General features: G+C 39.2%; 1 protein-coding gene across 1 annotated transcript in view; it reads left to right on the plus strand.

The window, feature by feature from the left end:
• TRPC4 (transient receptor potential cation channel subfamily C member 4) overlaps window positions 1-16,208 on the plus strand; it is a 141,026-nt gene that overhangs the window by 46,509 nt on the left and 78,309 nt on the right. The window contains exon 2 of the mRNA XM_417089.8: window positions 2,237-2,641. Coding sequence (XP_417089.3) covers window positions 2,264-2,641 — 378 coding nt within the window. The 5' untranslated portion in view covers window positions 2,237-2,263. The remainder of the gene's footprint in view (window positions 1-2,236; window positions 2,642-16,208) is intronic.

Consider the following 16,208-nt stretch of genomic DNA (forward strand, 5'->3'; position numbering starts at 1 on the left):
TTTTTTCTTTTTACAGGCAGTGATACTTTTTACTAGCATAGATCATAATTATAAGACATTTAATATCTGGGTTTTCATTTAGTCACCACAATTTCAAAATACCCAGGACATGTTTAACAAATAGGCAGAACTGGGTAATAGTTATTCAGATATTCAAAAAACATAGTATCTTATATAATCTTCATATGAATGGTCTTAAAGAGTGAGCATCATCTTTGCACAGCTTGAAGTTATTAAGTTTTACCTATCTACATGAGACCTAAGTAATCCTGAAGAAGCAGTTGGAGCCATGTGGTATGCCCTTCAACATTCAGCAAGAGATGTCTGTTTATGGGCAGTGGAATGGAGCTGTAGATCTCCATAGCTGTAATGAGAATGTAGCAACCTAACTTTCATGTAGGTATCTATATATGAATATGTACATTTAGGTTTATTTATTTGGAATTGATTGCACACATTCTTGTTTTCTTCTTGAGCCTGAGAAACAAGACAGTGAATGGCAAACTGCTAAAATGCAGTATCTTACAAATAAGAATGTGTTATCTCTGCTGCAGGGGCACAGAAATGTGCAACAGATAAGTATTTTACTTATAGTGACTTTAACAGAACATAATCCACTAGCTGTGCACTCTGTAGTAGCCTATGGTGCAGACTGATAACACCTTGGAGGAAGAACAGGGAAACATTCTGTTTGCAAAGTGCAATTGCTGAGTTACTATATATGAATCTAGAGGGAAATTCTTCCTAGTATATCTCCTTTGCTGCCACCTGCCTGCCTCAAGCCCTGTTGATCTGCTCCAGAAAATAAAGAAAACAACTTAGTAGTGGCCTTTGTACTTACCTCTCCTTGCACTGCATACAGAGACTGGAATAGATGAATCACTGTTTCTCACACCATCTTGTGAAATTTTTAATCAATCAAGACCTCATGAAATAAAATAAACATTACTTTATGTCTTTTTCAATGTAGGAAAAAAAAATGAAGAGACACTGTGTTAATCAAACTTTTGTTGTCGGCTGAGAAAATGACAGGATGCTACATTTTTTTGACTATCTTTCTAGCCACTAATGTAAATGCATTTTTTATGTGTGTGTACCCTGTTCTTTTAAGTCACATTTTTTATTTATTTTTTTAATAAGGTAGAGATAGCTGGAAGAAAATTCCTGCCAGAAGGAACTTCTTTTGAAAAAGTTCTTGCTCATTACATACAGAGTAAAAGTAAAATCATTAAAGGCTTTATCAACTGCAAGAGTTTAGGGTTGTTTCACAGTTGCAGTGTTTCGGTATTCATTTGAGAACAGAATTGAATAGTGCATTATCAAAACCATGATCTTTATCTACCAGTCCTTGTGATTTTATCTTATATAGATTTTGCTTTTTCTTTCAGGCTTTGGATTCTAATTTATATATTAGTAAGCACTGTCTGGAAAAGCACATTATATGAATGTTTTTCTTAATAGCATATGAGATTGAATCAAAATCTTAGTAGGAAACCACAGTACAGAACTGTGCTGTCTGGGTCTATCTATTTCAGATAAGTCAGAAGAGACTAATTTAAGCTTTTAGGATATTTGAAGAGCATTTGGCAGAGCTAACAGCTAATAGCTATTCCAACACTAATATAGTCTTCCCAAGCTAAAGAAACAGGTGAAAAGATCTGTATTCAGTGGACCACACACAGTTACTAGAGTTGCATAGGATATCAGAGACATTTGTACAGAAGTCTGAAGAGGGAAAGACCCATGCCATGCTGGAGTGCAGGCAGAATAACGGGTGTAACTCAGACAAAGCTAGGTACCTTTAGAAGGTCAAAGAAACAAGTCTCAAAGTGACATACTCACTACTACAATCAAGCTCAAAAAAATGTTACCTTCTAGTACTGGGAAACAGCAACTGTATATGAGCATACTCACAAACTTCAGCAAAGATGAGATAGAAGAACTTAGTGAAAGAATGTGGCCACGCCTGATGCAAGCTATGTCACCTCATTCTCGCCTCAAGTTTAAGAAATATATATCGTGTGCTGGCATCATACTTTGAGTGATAAGTATGAACAAGATGGTTACATGTCTTCTTTTCCACATTTGTTGGTGATTTCACAAGTTATTTTGATAGAAGACATTTATTTTTTTCAACATCACTTTGAGTTTTATATAGTTATATATTTAAAATATTAATTTGGTGCGTGGTATCCCAAAATACATTATTGATTTAATCTTTCTTTTCACGTTTCAGAGACGAACTATTAGAATGGCATAAAATATGGCCCAGTTCTACTACAAAAGAAGTGTCAGTGCTCCCTACAGAGATCGTATCCCTCTTCGTATTGTACGAGCAGAATCTGAACTGTCCCATTCAGAGAAAGCCTATCTGAATGCTGTGGAGAAAGGAGATTACGCTACTGTGAAGAAAGCTTTGGAAGAAGCAGAAATTTATTTCAAGATCAATATTAACTGCATTGATCCCCTGGGAAGAACTGCACTCCTTATTGCAATTGAAAATGAGAATCTTGAGCTCATTGAGCTGCTCCTAAGTTTTAATGTATATGTGGGAGATGCTCTTTTGCATGCCATAAGGAAGGAGGTAGTTGGTGCCGTGGAACTGCTGCTAAACCACAAGAAACCCAGTGGGGAGAAACAGGTATGTATAGGATTTGCTCTCAGTGTCTAGGCTGATCTGATCAAAAGAGAAGAATCATGCAAAGCGCATAAGCAAGAAGAAAAAGATCACCATAGTGCATAAGTATTTCAGATCAGAAAATCAATGGTTCTGATGCTGTATTCATTTGTGTTTAGACATCTCTGTCAATCAGTCACATCTGTATATGTCCACAAGGCTTGTGGGCTGAATGTAGCAGTCATGAGATTTGGCATCTAACAAGTAAGAATAAAAATATTCTTCATCCTTCTTACCCTAGACTTAAGACTGTGTTCCACTTACAGCTGAATGAAGTCTTAACTGCCATTTCTATGAAGCTAGGATGGGGCTCACATTTAGATAAACATTCTTAAAACTCCCTTTTGGAGTACTTGTTTTACTTTGCACTGAATTAAGCGAATAGTGTTCATGCAGCCACTTGTAAAGTCTCAACGAAAGAGAAGAGAAAAGAAATGAACAGACGAGAAGCAATGACTTCCAGTCAGTGTGAAGGAATTTCCAGGGAATGTCTGATTTCCCCCTTGTTCAAGCACTCTACCATTTCACTGTTTATGTTATGCTTGCAGATATTTATAGGAAATTACCTCTCATCTTATCTCTAGTTACCTGGGGGAAGAGACTGACTCCCACCTTGCTACAGCTTCCTTTGAGGTAGTTGAAGAGAGTGATAAGGTCTCCCCTGAGCCACCTCCAGACTAAACCTCCAGGGAGATAGCAGGCTTCCCTCTAGGAAGGGTCTGGTCAGCATATTTCACCCTCTGTTCCCCTCAGAAGGAACTCTCTTTTGACAATCACCCTTCTTTTGTTCTTGGCAGAGGTAGTCTTAAGGTGTGCAACTGACTGATTTGCCCTGGACAACTCCCTGGATGAACTCACATCAACATCCTTATTTGCCTGTCCCTCAAATTCCAGAGCCTCATATCTATTGTGCAAGGGCACCTGGGAAGACAAAGTAGGCTATGAGGGGGTTTGCTTGTCATCCCAAGCAGGGGCCTTTTTTCATTCCTCCCTATTTCATAGGGCCCCTCTTTCTGCCTGATTGCAAGAAGGGATGAGAAACACCACTACTTATGCAGTGTCCCCTCCACTGCCTTTCTTGTAGGGATGGTAGCTTTTAGCTCCACCAGTCTATCTCCCCTATATACTCCCTTTATTTTTCCACCTCCTCTTCCAGATCTGCCACCAGACTGTGCAGGACACATCATACACAGGTGATTCCTCTGCTACCCTCTGATAGCACTGACAGGTTCGGGCAGAATTTTTAATTTCACTGAAAGTTTTAATCCCTCCATGTGATGGTCACCATTTCCCACAGCTCAGCAAGACACACTGAGAGCCATGACCCAACTGATTTTAATTCTGGTGCTATCTTCAGTAGTCTTGCATCCTGTCCTGTCATGTACATATTAAAAGATACGAACTCCTTCTCCTCCCTTTGCATGGATCTGAAACATCTTGAGAAGGTAGCTAGCCTCTTGTGCATCCCTCCCATTTTAGGAAAGTAGTGGAGACAGGATGACATAAGCCATAAATTCTGATGCTTTTAGGACTACTTCACGAAAGAAAGCCTTATAAAAAGTTATAATACTGTATTCTGTTTTCATCTATTTCATTTTTTTTTCATATATATATTATAGGTATTGTATGAATGCATTTCAATGAATAGTATGATGGAATGATTAGAACCCTTTCAGATCATGCTTACAATATACTTTAATTACAGTATTATGTACCTGCTATGGGTAGAACTGCAGATGATAGGAAGAGTATAATTTTTGCTGATAAAATAACATGAATTCTAAGCTTTTTTTTTTTTTGGTTATGGAAAGAAAGAAATGTAGTAGCTCTTTGTACAAATGTGTGTGTCTGCCTTGTCTTCTAGACAGAAAAAGCGACAACAGATTTATGTCAGAGAAGAGGAAGGGAACTAAACTTACTTTGTGTTTGGCTCATTTTATTATTTCTCAGCTGAAAGTACAGATAAGAATACAACATGTAAGACTTTCTCAATGTAATGTACCAGGAGCCAGAAGGCACAATGCAAGGCCCAGTGCCAAGTCAGTTAAATCACCTGTCTCCATTCTTCAGCCTCTATAATGGGAGCTGCCATTTGCAGAGTGGAGTTAATTTCACTTAGTGGTAGACATTCAGTATTGTTTCAACTCTAATCTGGCTGCCGGAGCTACAGTTACCAATGGAGAAAAGTGGAGATACCGAGAGAGGAATTCATGCTGCTTTTTGCAGTTACTTGTCTGAAGATGCGTAAGCCTCTTTATAGACTCTAGAGAGAGCCTGCATTTTTCCCTTGCAACAGGTGTTTGTATTGCAGGCTGTTCTTTAGACTTCCAGGGCTACTGTGTTTTAGGCACTACAGTACAATACAATAAACATAAATTATTAGGGAGCATCTGAAGGGGGGCTTCCAAGATGGTGAAGGGTCTGTGGGGCAAGGTGTATGAGGAGCGGCTGAGGTCCCTGGGTTTGCTCAGACCAGAGCAGAGCAGGCTGAGGGGAGGCCTGATGTTGGCTGCAGCTCCTCACAGGGAGCGGAGGGGCAGCTACAGCCCCCCATAGAGCTGCGTCAGGAGAGGGACAGCTGGGGATTAGGGAAAGGCTCTGCACCAGAGGGTGGTGGGCATGGAACAGCCTGCCCAGGGCAGTGGGCACAGCACCAAGCCTGACAAAGATCAGGAAGCATTTGGACAACGCTCTCAGACATAGATTTGAATTTTGGGTGCTCTGTGTGGAGCCAAGAGTTGAACTCTGTGATCCTTGTGGATCCCTTCCACCTCAGTATATTCTGTGATTCTGTGATTTTATATCTTTTGGTATGTGTTGCAGCTACCGAAATGGAAATGCTAGTGGTTTCTGCTAGATGTTATGAAAAGCAGTGCTTCTTCTCTTCCTTAGTTTCCCTGTGGGATAATGGTGTTAACATCCTCCTCACATTTTACGTGTCTATTTTACAAAAGCTAACACTCTTTTCACAGATATATTTGCTAAGGGTCTGCTGATTACTGTAAAACATGAATAATCATCAATTATCTGAACAGTGACATCTCCATTTGTGTCTGCACAAGGCTAGGACTGTTTGTTACATATGCAAATACTACACACAAGCTAGTGCTTGCAAAAAAATGTCCTTTAAAAAAGCTGTGATTATTTGCATGTTCAGGCCATTGTTTGTATTGTGGACCCCAACAATCACTAAGCTTCTACATGTGTCATAAATGTAGATGATCAGATTGGTTCATTTTTAGGAACAGGTCACGATGAGGTGAATATAAATGTAGGTTACATTTTTGCAGTAAGCATTTTGCTGTAGTGAAGCAGATACAACTGCATGTTAAGCATAATCGAAAGGAGCATGCTGGTTGAAAATTCATTACAATCAGCAAGAGATATAAAATCCGAGTGTTTAGAATTATATGCTAAAATTTATATTCTCAGTATGTGGACAGAAAGCTACATTTTCCCCACAGGATCAAGTTCCTTTTGAAATTCTATTTCATACTACAGCTTGACTTTCTTTGATTACTTTTGCCATTTGTAAATATTTGCCATACTGTTTAGATGATGATTCAATTTCAGACTCTGTGCTTTAATAACATGATATCTTCGTCTTGTTTGGTTTTCTTCTTCTTTGTGTAAAGTTGGTCATGTGTGGTAAAATCTTGGCCCCTGAAGGTAGTCAGAGGTTTGCCATTAATTCATTGTGGTCAAGATTTTACTCCCTTACTGTTTTTTTTGTTTGTTTGTTTGTTCGTTTTGTTTTGTTTTTTTCCTTGAAGAGAAGTTATTTACAGAGGAGGAAGATTAATAACAAATAAGAAAAATATGTGTGCTAAGTATTGCCAGCTTGAAGTTTAGATTCCTGCATATTTTATTGGTGACGAATGTTATGAGTATTCAAGTATATTTATATATATATATATAAAACTCATAAAAAACTTACAATTAAATGAATTAGCTTTTTTTTTTTTTCTACATTCTTGAGATAATATTCTATATATAACAATAGCTAATTACAGCTTTATCCTCATACAATAATCTGGTAATATTTTAAATTAAAATATTAAATATTAATTTAAAATATTTTAAATTAAAGAATTTTTAAGCATAGAATTTAATGCATAATTTAAGAGCTCACTGGCCGTATCAGAAAGCCAAAAAAAAATTAAGATTGTTGCAACAGAAAGCTACAGCTCTTCAAGACAACTGAAATGTCTTTGGAAAAAAGTAATTTTCCTTCAAAATTTGATGTTTTAAAACATTTAAATATTTAAAAGGAAAAGGAGAAAAAGTGTGAAAAGGTGTTCGCTCTAACCAAGAATCAGTGCATTTAGTTAAAATAATACTTTCGTTCTGCATTTTTAAACGTTTTTCCAAAGAATATATTCAGAATCGGGAAGGACCACTCATTCTTCCTCTTTAATGTCATCCCCCTCAAAAAAAAAAAAACAAAAAACATTCAGTCAGGTCCTTTTTAAGTTGAATCTAAACTCCCCAATCTACTGACCCCTCACTGCTGGGCTCCACCACATGTAATGTGCTTTGAACGTCAAAGACTTGTACAAGAGTTACAGTAGTTTTAAGCTGATTATCAATACATGGATACATCTGGTGCCATCTGGTGACTACAGATGAAGCATATATATTTAACAGCCTTGAACTGTATTTGATTATTTCTCTCAAAAACCTTCTGACTGAAGTTTTTGTGCTATACATTAGTATTACTAAGGAAATGGTTATTTGTCACTTGCATTATATTTTCAAAATTTTTTTAGCTACAGCAGCTGCCACAGCACATGTAGAATAAAATAACACAAGGTAAACGAGTTGAGGAAGCTTGCCCAAGTACTTCTAAATTATCAGTTTTCCTAAGCCATATGTCCTGAATTATCTGCCAAGACACTTGTTGCTTATGCTGATGGGCAGTTGAATGCCAACTTAAGAGGGAAAAAAAATCACTGCTCCTTAAAATTTAAAATCTGCTGGAAATATTCTTATCTTAAAGCAGCAGTGTTTACAGACGGGATGTAGGTTAGATATCATAAAAAATTGGAAAACGGTACATGTATCCAAACTACAGTATGCTCTGCAGCTTAACAAACCCAGGCATCAATCTATCTAGATGACTGATCTCCTAGATATGCATGTATATCCAGGGAGGATGGTAGCTGTCTCCTGAGGATGCTACAAAGTACAAAGTGCATTTGAAATCTTACTTGTTTAACCTGAATCTGTGTAGCATCCTTATTACTTGACAGTCTAGATCAGGCATGTCCAACCCTCTGCCTGTAGGCCTCATGTAGCCTGCCCCAGCCTGTCCTGCAGCTGCCCCCTGTCCCATGCCATTGTGGCAACAACTCTGCCGCGCTGAGCAGCCTGGCTTGATTTTGATTCTGATTATGGGATATCATTTACTCTTCTGAAGTAAGATGCCTAAGTCAGAGTGAACTGAGAAGAAGATTTTATGATTAATGAAATGAAATGAAATCATTTATGGAATCAAAATTTGTGCCAAAACACAAGGATTAAAAATGGCTCACAGATTTAGCATTTTTTTTGGTGGATTTGCCTGCTCATTTAAATGAGTTAAACATGCATCTTCAAGGTGAAAACCAACTTCTCAGTGCTATGTTTCAAACCAAAATACTGTTTCAAATGAAACTTTATATGGCAAGATCAAGTTATGGCAAATAATTTTATGTATTTTGATACACTGGCTATACTGTCCTGTTAATAGCAAAAAATGTGCAGCCTTGCTTTCGGATTTGATACAGGAATTCAAGAATAGGTTTCAAGATTTCCAAAGAAGTCATAAGTTTTTTGGTATATTTGTGACTCATATTCATTTGACACAGATAAAACAGATAAAAAAATTGGTATGACAACTGTTTATTCATTCCACAGTATGGAAGCTTATAAACATGAAAACACAGCTTGTCATGAAGGGAGGGTCCTGGAAAGGTGGAAGTTGGAAGTCTCCAACCCCTGCAGCACTATTCCACTCTGCTTTAAACCTGAAATTTTACTAGTCATCAAAGCAGACTGGGAGGTATAGCTGCTATACAGAAGATTTCTCAGTCTCTAGCTTGTTGGATACATCACTCTTGTACCCTCTTCAGAAGTGGTGCTGGTGTTCTCAGTGAGACATCTCTCTGTCTCCTGCACGCTGTGATTGCACTGCTATCAGTTCCTTGTACATCACCTCTTCATTTCTGGGGTGTCCTGGCAAGGTACAGTATACTAACTTTTTCTCATCTTTTGTTTGCAGAACTTTAGCAGTCAATGTGTAACAGTGCATGCATTCTGAAGCTCCAAAGGAGATACTAATCCATCTTCTCACATCTAGGCACTGAAAAAGTTAGAGTGTAGCTAGAAAGGGGCCTGGCTAACTCCTTGATCTGAATGACAGGTGGACGCACACATCAGAGCTTGTTCTGGCATTTATGTGCTAACCAGTGTATTAGTAACCACTGTGCACTCCTGGACAGGAGGGGTTAGCTAGGAGGAATCAGCTGATCATTCCAAGATTTATTTATTTATTGAGGTGGGTGGGACAAGTGGATGTTATTTTACTGTTACAGGCTAAAGTTATATTTTAAAAGCCTAGGTGCTTTTAGCTGACTGATTAGTATTTGGAGTGGGAAAAGGCAAAAGAGATGTGGACAATACAAGTTGTTTCACTTGACTCTACTGCATGCGATTACAATTAGAATAAAGCAAGATTCATCATATGTTCAACATCTGATCTTTTATTATTTTATCAGTGTTGCCATCCAATTCTGGGGAGAATGAAAGCGTGTGGAGGAACAGCTAGGGAAAGGAGCAGGTCCTGAGAAAGACTGTCAAAGGTGCTGCATAGTACAGCATCTAAGCCATTGGGGCAGGCTTCTACATGGCTGTTCAGGTGCTCACCTTAACTGTCTGTTAAAAAAGACACACAGCAAAGCTAGACATCTTTGCAGACAAAGTGCCTTCAGTCTGGCAGCATTACCTAAAACAGATAAAAATTCTAAAGACGAAAACTCAGGAAATAGCATGAAAGCAGAACTGAGCCTGAAGAGTCATTCTCCTTTACTGAGATGGTGGCAGCCTAGATTCGGCATATCTTTAGCAGCTTCTGGGTCTCTAGGTCTGACAGAGCACCCTGAAAATTCCCCTTGTATCCTCTTCACCCACTCTGGTCATTTCACGTCTCTTGGTATGCTTATACTTCTTAAAAGGGCCTCTTGTCTCAAGAGCCTGAAATGAAGCTAGTGCTCTTCTCTGAAGCTGTGCTCATAGCCTAACTTCAGTCTCAGTTGGAGTCCTCTCAGCATTCAGTTAATTTCAGTCCATTATTTTCTTAACAGAACTCATAAAATTATCTAATTGTCCCAGCTCTACCTTGCCTCACAATGCAGTAGTGTTCACAGGAAAGCTGCTGTGCTGGGGTTGTACCTCCTCCTAGTAGCAATGCCGGTCATGTAGGAGAGGACCAGGTAAACATATACAGGTTGAAGGTCCGGATCACATGCCATGGACTTTAACTACAAAGATGCTGGACATTCATTTTCAGATTTTCTCCTAATTAGAGTGCTGGGGCTTACATTTGTGAAGCAGGGGCAGAAGGAAAGATGTAATGAGCACTGCACAATGCCTTATAGTTTTCCTTATCTAAACCATTTCCCCAGTAGCACTGGAAAATATCAGTCACAGTCACTTGTGTAATGTTCTTTGTCTATTGAGATTAAAGCATCATTTTTTGTTTTGAAAATGTCTCCCACAGAAGTTCATGAACTAAGTGCCTTTTTGAATGTTCTGATTAATGACAGTCTAGCTAGTAATGAGTATGGAGGAGGCAATGCAACACTATTTTGTCAAGCTTGAAGTATACAGTCTTGAAGTGGAATGTGAGGGCACAAAGTTGAATCTTCCCACTCTGAGTGGGTAGCTGAGTACATTTTTTTTTTTTTTACAGTGGTATCCTATTAATTGTAATTCTCTGACAGGTTTTAAAATATTGAGAGACAGAGATGAACGTGAGAGGCTGTGTAGAAAATAATCCAGCTTATTAATGAAATAGATACAGCAGCTTATCCACATATTCAATCTTTAATGTAATCATTTGAGCACATGGAAACAACATATAGCTCTGAAGGAGAGATGTAACATACGATGGAAATGATGAACTGCATAAGAGATGAAGATAGGGATTTACAAAGGTATTGTTCTTTTTTGGTTTGTTTTTTTTTTTAGACAGAACTATTTCAAGTTACAAAAAAAAAAAAAAAAGCAGCAAATGTCATTAGATCTTGGCAATACATACAAATAGTCTGTGTTTGTATGCATCAAAGATAGGTGGGTGGCTATACAGAAAAACCTGTGACAATTACTAAAGAAAGACTTCAGAAGCTGGTGCCTTCAAATATTGCTGCAAGTAATTTCAATATTGAGGTAGGCAATGTGTTCTACAATATGCACCCATCACCTTGTAACAAGTGTTAAATCATAATATTCCAAATATGATGCATGGCAAGAGAAACATGCCAGAAATATGGGGGAAATGTGACAGCTTTTTGACCTGTACAAAATGATGAGCCATTTTGTTATTGGCACCATAAACACTGCAGGATTCTTAAGGCCAGATTACTGGCAGTTATTATTGATGATGACTTACTAATCCTCCTTTTTAGCAGTTTGCAGAACTTCATAATATGTTGATGATTACAAATACACATTTAGTACAGTGACAATTAGTGACAAAAATATACTCCAAATGATATTGATTTTGAATAATTAATATTTTTTGGTCATTTTTTTGCTGGCTTTTCAACTTTTTGTTTTCAGCTCTTTCTGCAAATGAAAGCACTTTGCTACTGCAAGGAGACAAGTGAAGATTAAACAACTGAAAATATAAAATGTACTAAGAATATAAAAGAAAATCTTTAAAGGCTTATGCAAAAATGAGGTCTTGGAAGAGTCATATTTCTCCTCAAGAGGTCCCTTTTTTCAGTGCTGTCTTACTTTCCCCTCTTTATATATTTACTGATTGCCATTTTACAGCACTCACTCAAATTTACAATAATAAAAGGAAATGTCCAAAATCTCTGCCTTCTACAGTTAGTAGACCTGTACTGTCATTTTCAGAAACTCCCATTCCTTTAATCCATCTTGCCAAAACTAACTGCCTTTACTATATGTTAATAACTACACAGATAGTTTCAACAAAATATTTTGACAGACTTCTGGTGCTTGAATACTTGCTAAAAACCAGTTGTGATACCAGTAACATCAATCTTTAAGAAGACCGAGAGGGTGAATGAACAATACCTTCTTTGACTGAGGTCTTGAAATGTTCATTGCCTGAAAATTATGCAATTTATTTCATAAATTACATTTTATTTGAATTAAATCTTTTGTTTCATTTTTATTTCATTTGTTATGTTTTACTCTCATAAATTATCCCAGGAAAGGTTTTGCAGCATCTCATTCTGGAGGCCATCTCTAAGCATGTGGAACACAAGAAGGTGATCAGAGGCAGTCAGTATTGTTTCACCAAGGGGAAATAATGCTTATTCAATTTGATAGCCTTCTATGACAGAATGACTGGCTGGGTAGATGAGAGGAGAGAAGCGAACGTTGCCTACCTGAACTTCAGCAAGGCTTTCAGCACGGTCTCCCATAACATTCTCATAGGTAAGCTTAGAACATTTGGGTTAGATGACTAAACAGTGAGGTTGATTAAGAACTGATTGACTGGCAGAGCTCAGAAGGTTGTGATCAGCAGTACTGAGTCTGGTGGGAGAATTGTACCTAGTGATGTCCCCCAGGGGTTTGTACTGATTTTGATCTTGTTCAACTTATTCATCAGTGATCTGGATGAAAGCACAGAGTGCACTCTCGGAAGTTTGCTGATGATACCAAATTGGGTGCAGTGGCAGATATCCCAGAGAACTATGCTGCCATTCAGAGAGACCTTGACAGGCTTGAGAGATGGACAGGGAAGAACATCGTGCCCAGAGAGGTGGTGGAAGCCCTGCCCCTGTAAATATTCATGGTCAGGCTTGACCAGGTTCTGGGCAGCCTGATCTAGATGTGGATGTCTCTGTTCATTGCAGGTGAGTTGGACAACAAGATGACCTTTGGGGGTCCCTTCCAACTCAGAGGATTCTATGATCATTAAGCTCAACAAGGGCAAGTGCAGGGTCCTGCATCTAGGGAGGGATAACCCCATGCACCAGTACAGGCTGGGGGCTGACCTATGGGAAATCAGCCCTGCAGGGAAGGACCTTGGAGTCATGGTGGTCAGCAGGCTGACCATGAGCCAGCCTCTCTGATGAAGAAAGGCTTAGTGAGCTGGGCTCTGGAGAAGAGAAGACTGAGAGATCTTACTAATGTGTACGAGTATCTCAAGGGATGCTATCCGTAGGATGGGTCCAGGTTGTTCTCTGTGATGCCTGGCAACAGCATATGAGTCAATGGGCTCAAAATGAATCTGCATGTGAGAAAAAACTTTTTCACTGTGAAGGTGACTGGGCACTGAAACAGGCTGCCCATAGAGCTACGTGGAGTCTCCTCTGAAGACATTCAAAACCCACCTGGATGTGATCCTGCTCTAGGTGACTCTACTAGAAGCAAGGGGGTTGGACTAGATGATCCCAAGTTGTCCCATTCAACCTCATCTACTCTGTGTGATTCATTGTGTGTGATTATCTTTTTGTTTGGCAATGCAAGTTAACTTTTGAAGTTAACAAATATAAAACATTCAAGGAGCACTGTAAACAATCTACTGTCTCCTCTGACTAGAACAGTTTCTCAAGAGACAATTAATGGTGTTGCCCTTGCTGAGATAGACTGAGTAGGTTTGTGTTATATAAATGTGTATACAAGTATACTTATACATGGACTGGGAGCCAGGTCCCAATTCAGATACCTGAAGCTGACAACAGTTTAGTTAGTGGTAGAACCCCATTCCTCTGCAGAGACATCTCTTGCCTCAAGACAGCACTGCAAAGGGGTAAGAGCCTCCAGTAGGCCCTGCATCATGTTTAGGTAGATCTCTTTGACTCTCTCCATTAAGACACTGAGCTTCCAGTAAAGTCAGCGAAGAACTAGGAGGAATCTGATGACAGAATGCAAATGTTTACCTTAAAATAAGAAAAATAGTTGTGTAGAATTTACTGGTGGCATAGACCAGGGAACCAAAAGTAGTTGCCAAATGAAATGTGAAGCATCTTAGAGACATCTTGGAGATGAATGTGAACCTAGAAATTACAACACAGGACTTCTGTGAGACCAGTGACTGTCTGGAGTGGCAGGTGGTGGTCTGACAGGACCAGAGATATCTGAAATAGCACCTACATGGGGATGACTGAGCTGAGGCCTAGATTTGTATTAGGTTTAATGGAAGCATAAAAACTCAACTAATATAAACTCTATACCAAAGTGGCTTAAATTGGAATTAAATCCCATTGTGTAGATCCATCTACTACAGATCCTTGCTCTGACAGTGGCCAGTGCAGAAGCCTGGAAAAGATTCTAGAAAAAGGACTAGCAGAGAACCCTATTCTTGAAGGAAACACTTTTTCAAAGGCACAGCAACTACTGATAGACATAATCTTCCGGGCAACCCAGTTCTGCAAAATGGCCTGCTGATTTGATTTTCTTTTTTTCTTGAAGAATCTTTCTAAAGAGTTCTTCATCTGTGAGTCACTGTGCTGAAGAGCAGTTACCTGGAATTTGCCTTCTTAAATTCACTTCTCCTGTGAAGAAAGGTTGAGGGAACTGGGCTTGTTTAGCTTGGAGGAGAGAAGGCTCCAGGGAGACCTCACTGTGGCCTTGCAGTACTTGAAGGGTTCGTATAAACAGGAAGGGGAATGACTGTTTACATGTGTCGATAGTGATAAGACAAGGGAGAATAGTTTTAAACTAAGAAAGGAGAGATTTAGGTTAGACTTTAGAAGGAAGTTTTTCACTCAGATGGTGGTGACACACTGGAACAGGTTGCCCAAGGAGGTTGTGGATGCCCCATCCCTGGAGGCATTCAAGGCCAGGATGGATGTGTCCGTGGGCAGCCTGGTCTGGTGGCTGGTGACACTGCATATGGCAGGGGGGTTGAAACTAGGTGATCTTTGAGGTCCTTTTCAACCCAGGCCATTCTATGAATCTATAAATCTATGAAATTAGTTCTATGCAAGGAAAAGTAGAAACTGATGGACTGCTTCATGGTGACCATTTCTGTAGAGGAAACAGACCTGGGGGTATTGGTCAATGCTCGGCTGAACATGAGCCAGCAGTGTGCCCACGTGTCCAAGAAGACCAGTGGCATCTTGGCTTGTACCTGAATTGGTATTTCTAGCTGGAGCAACAAAATATTTTTCCCTCTGTACTCAGCAGTGGTGAGGCCACACCTCAAGTACTGTGTTCAGTTTTAGTTCCTCACTTCAAAAAGACATCAAGGCCCTGGATGGTGTCCAGAGAAGGGCAGCTAAGCTGGTGAGGGGCCTGGAGGACAGGCCTTATGAAAAGCAGCTGAGGGAGCTGGGGTTGTTCAGTCTGGAGAAGAGAAGGCTCAGGGGAGACCTTATTGCTCTCTATAACTGTCTGAAGGGAGGTTGTACTGAGCTGGGCACCACTCTCTTCTCTTGTGTAACCAGTGATAGGACTGGAGGCAATGGCCTCAAGTTCCACCAAGGGAGGTTCAGGCTGGATGTTAGGAAATACTACTTCTCTGAAAGAGTGGTCAGGCACTGGAATGGGCTGCCCAGGGAGGTGGTGGAGTCACTGACCCTGGAGGTGTTAAAGGAACATTTGGACGTTGTGTTGAGAGATGTGGTTTAGTGAGAACTATCAGTGATACGTGGATGGATGGGCTGGATGATCTTGTAGGTCTTTTCCTACCTTGCTGATTATGTGATTCTATAATCAGACTTTGAGAATCAGCCACGCAATTGTTCCTAATGATCTTAAAATGAATGGTTTTTAGAATGTTTATCCACAGGAAAAGCCTATGAACATTAAAACAAAAATAAAAACCAGAAACATGCCACTGTTGAGGAGCTTGCTCATGTATAGCCCTACACTCCATCATCAACTTTGCTCTTGTTACAACGTATCTGTCACTTTGTTCATACCTGAACACTGCACTTAATGAAATATGATTTCCTCACACCTATGTGCATCATAATTGAATTTCTTTTGGTTTTAATAAGTTATAAATGTTCATCAAAGCTTTTTAATAGGTTGGTACTTTCATAATACCATTTTCTTTTTTCTTTTTTTTCCCATGTACATGTGATCTTTTTTTTTTTTTTTTTTTTTTTTTTGGCATCTAGTAATATAGTTCAGCTCACACTCCAGAATTTTCTTTAGATTTCAGTCATCCATCTTCTGAGCATTTTCAGCTGGAACAGCCCAACAAATTCCAGAGTGACAGAGTGACAGTGGGGTGACTGACAGTAACCATTAATGTGATTACAGTCTTACTTAGATTTACTTACAGTTTTAGAAGACTACCACTTACACTCTCAATTTACCAAACATTTTTCTGGATGGAGGT

This window comes from Gallus gallus, chromosome 1 (genome assembly GCF_016699485.2).
Source record: "Gallus gallus isolate bGalGal1 chromosome 1, bGalGal1.mat.broiler.GRCg7b, whole genome shotgun sequence".
Classification (NCBI taxonomy): Eukaryota; Metazoa; Chordata; class Aves; order Galliformes; family Phasianidae; genus Gallus; species Gallus gallus.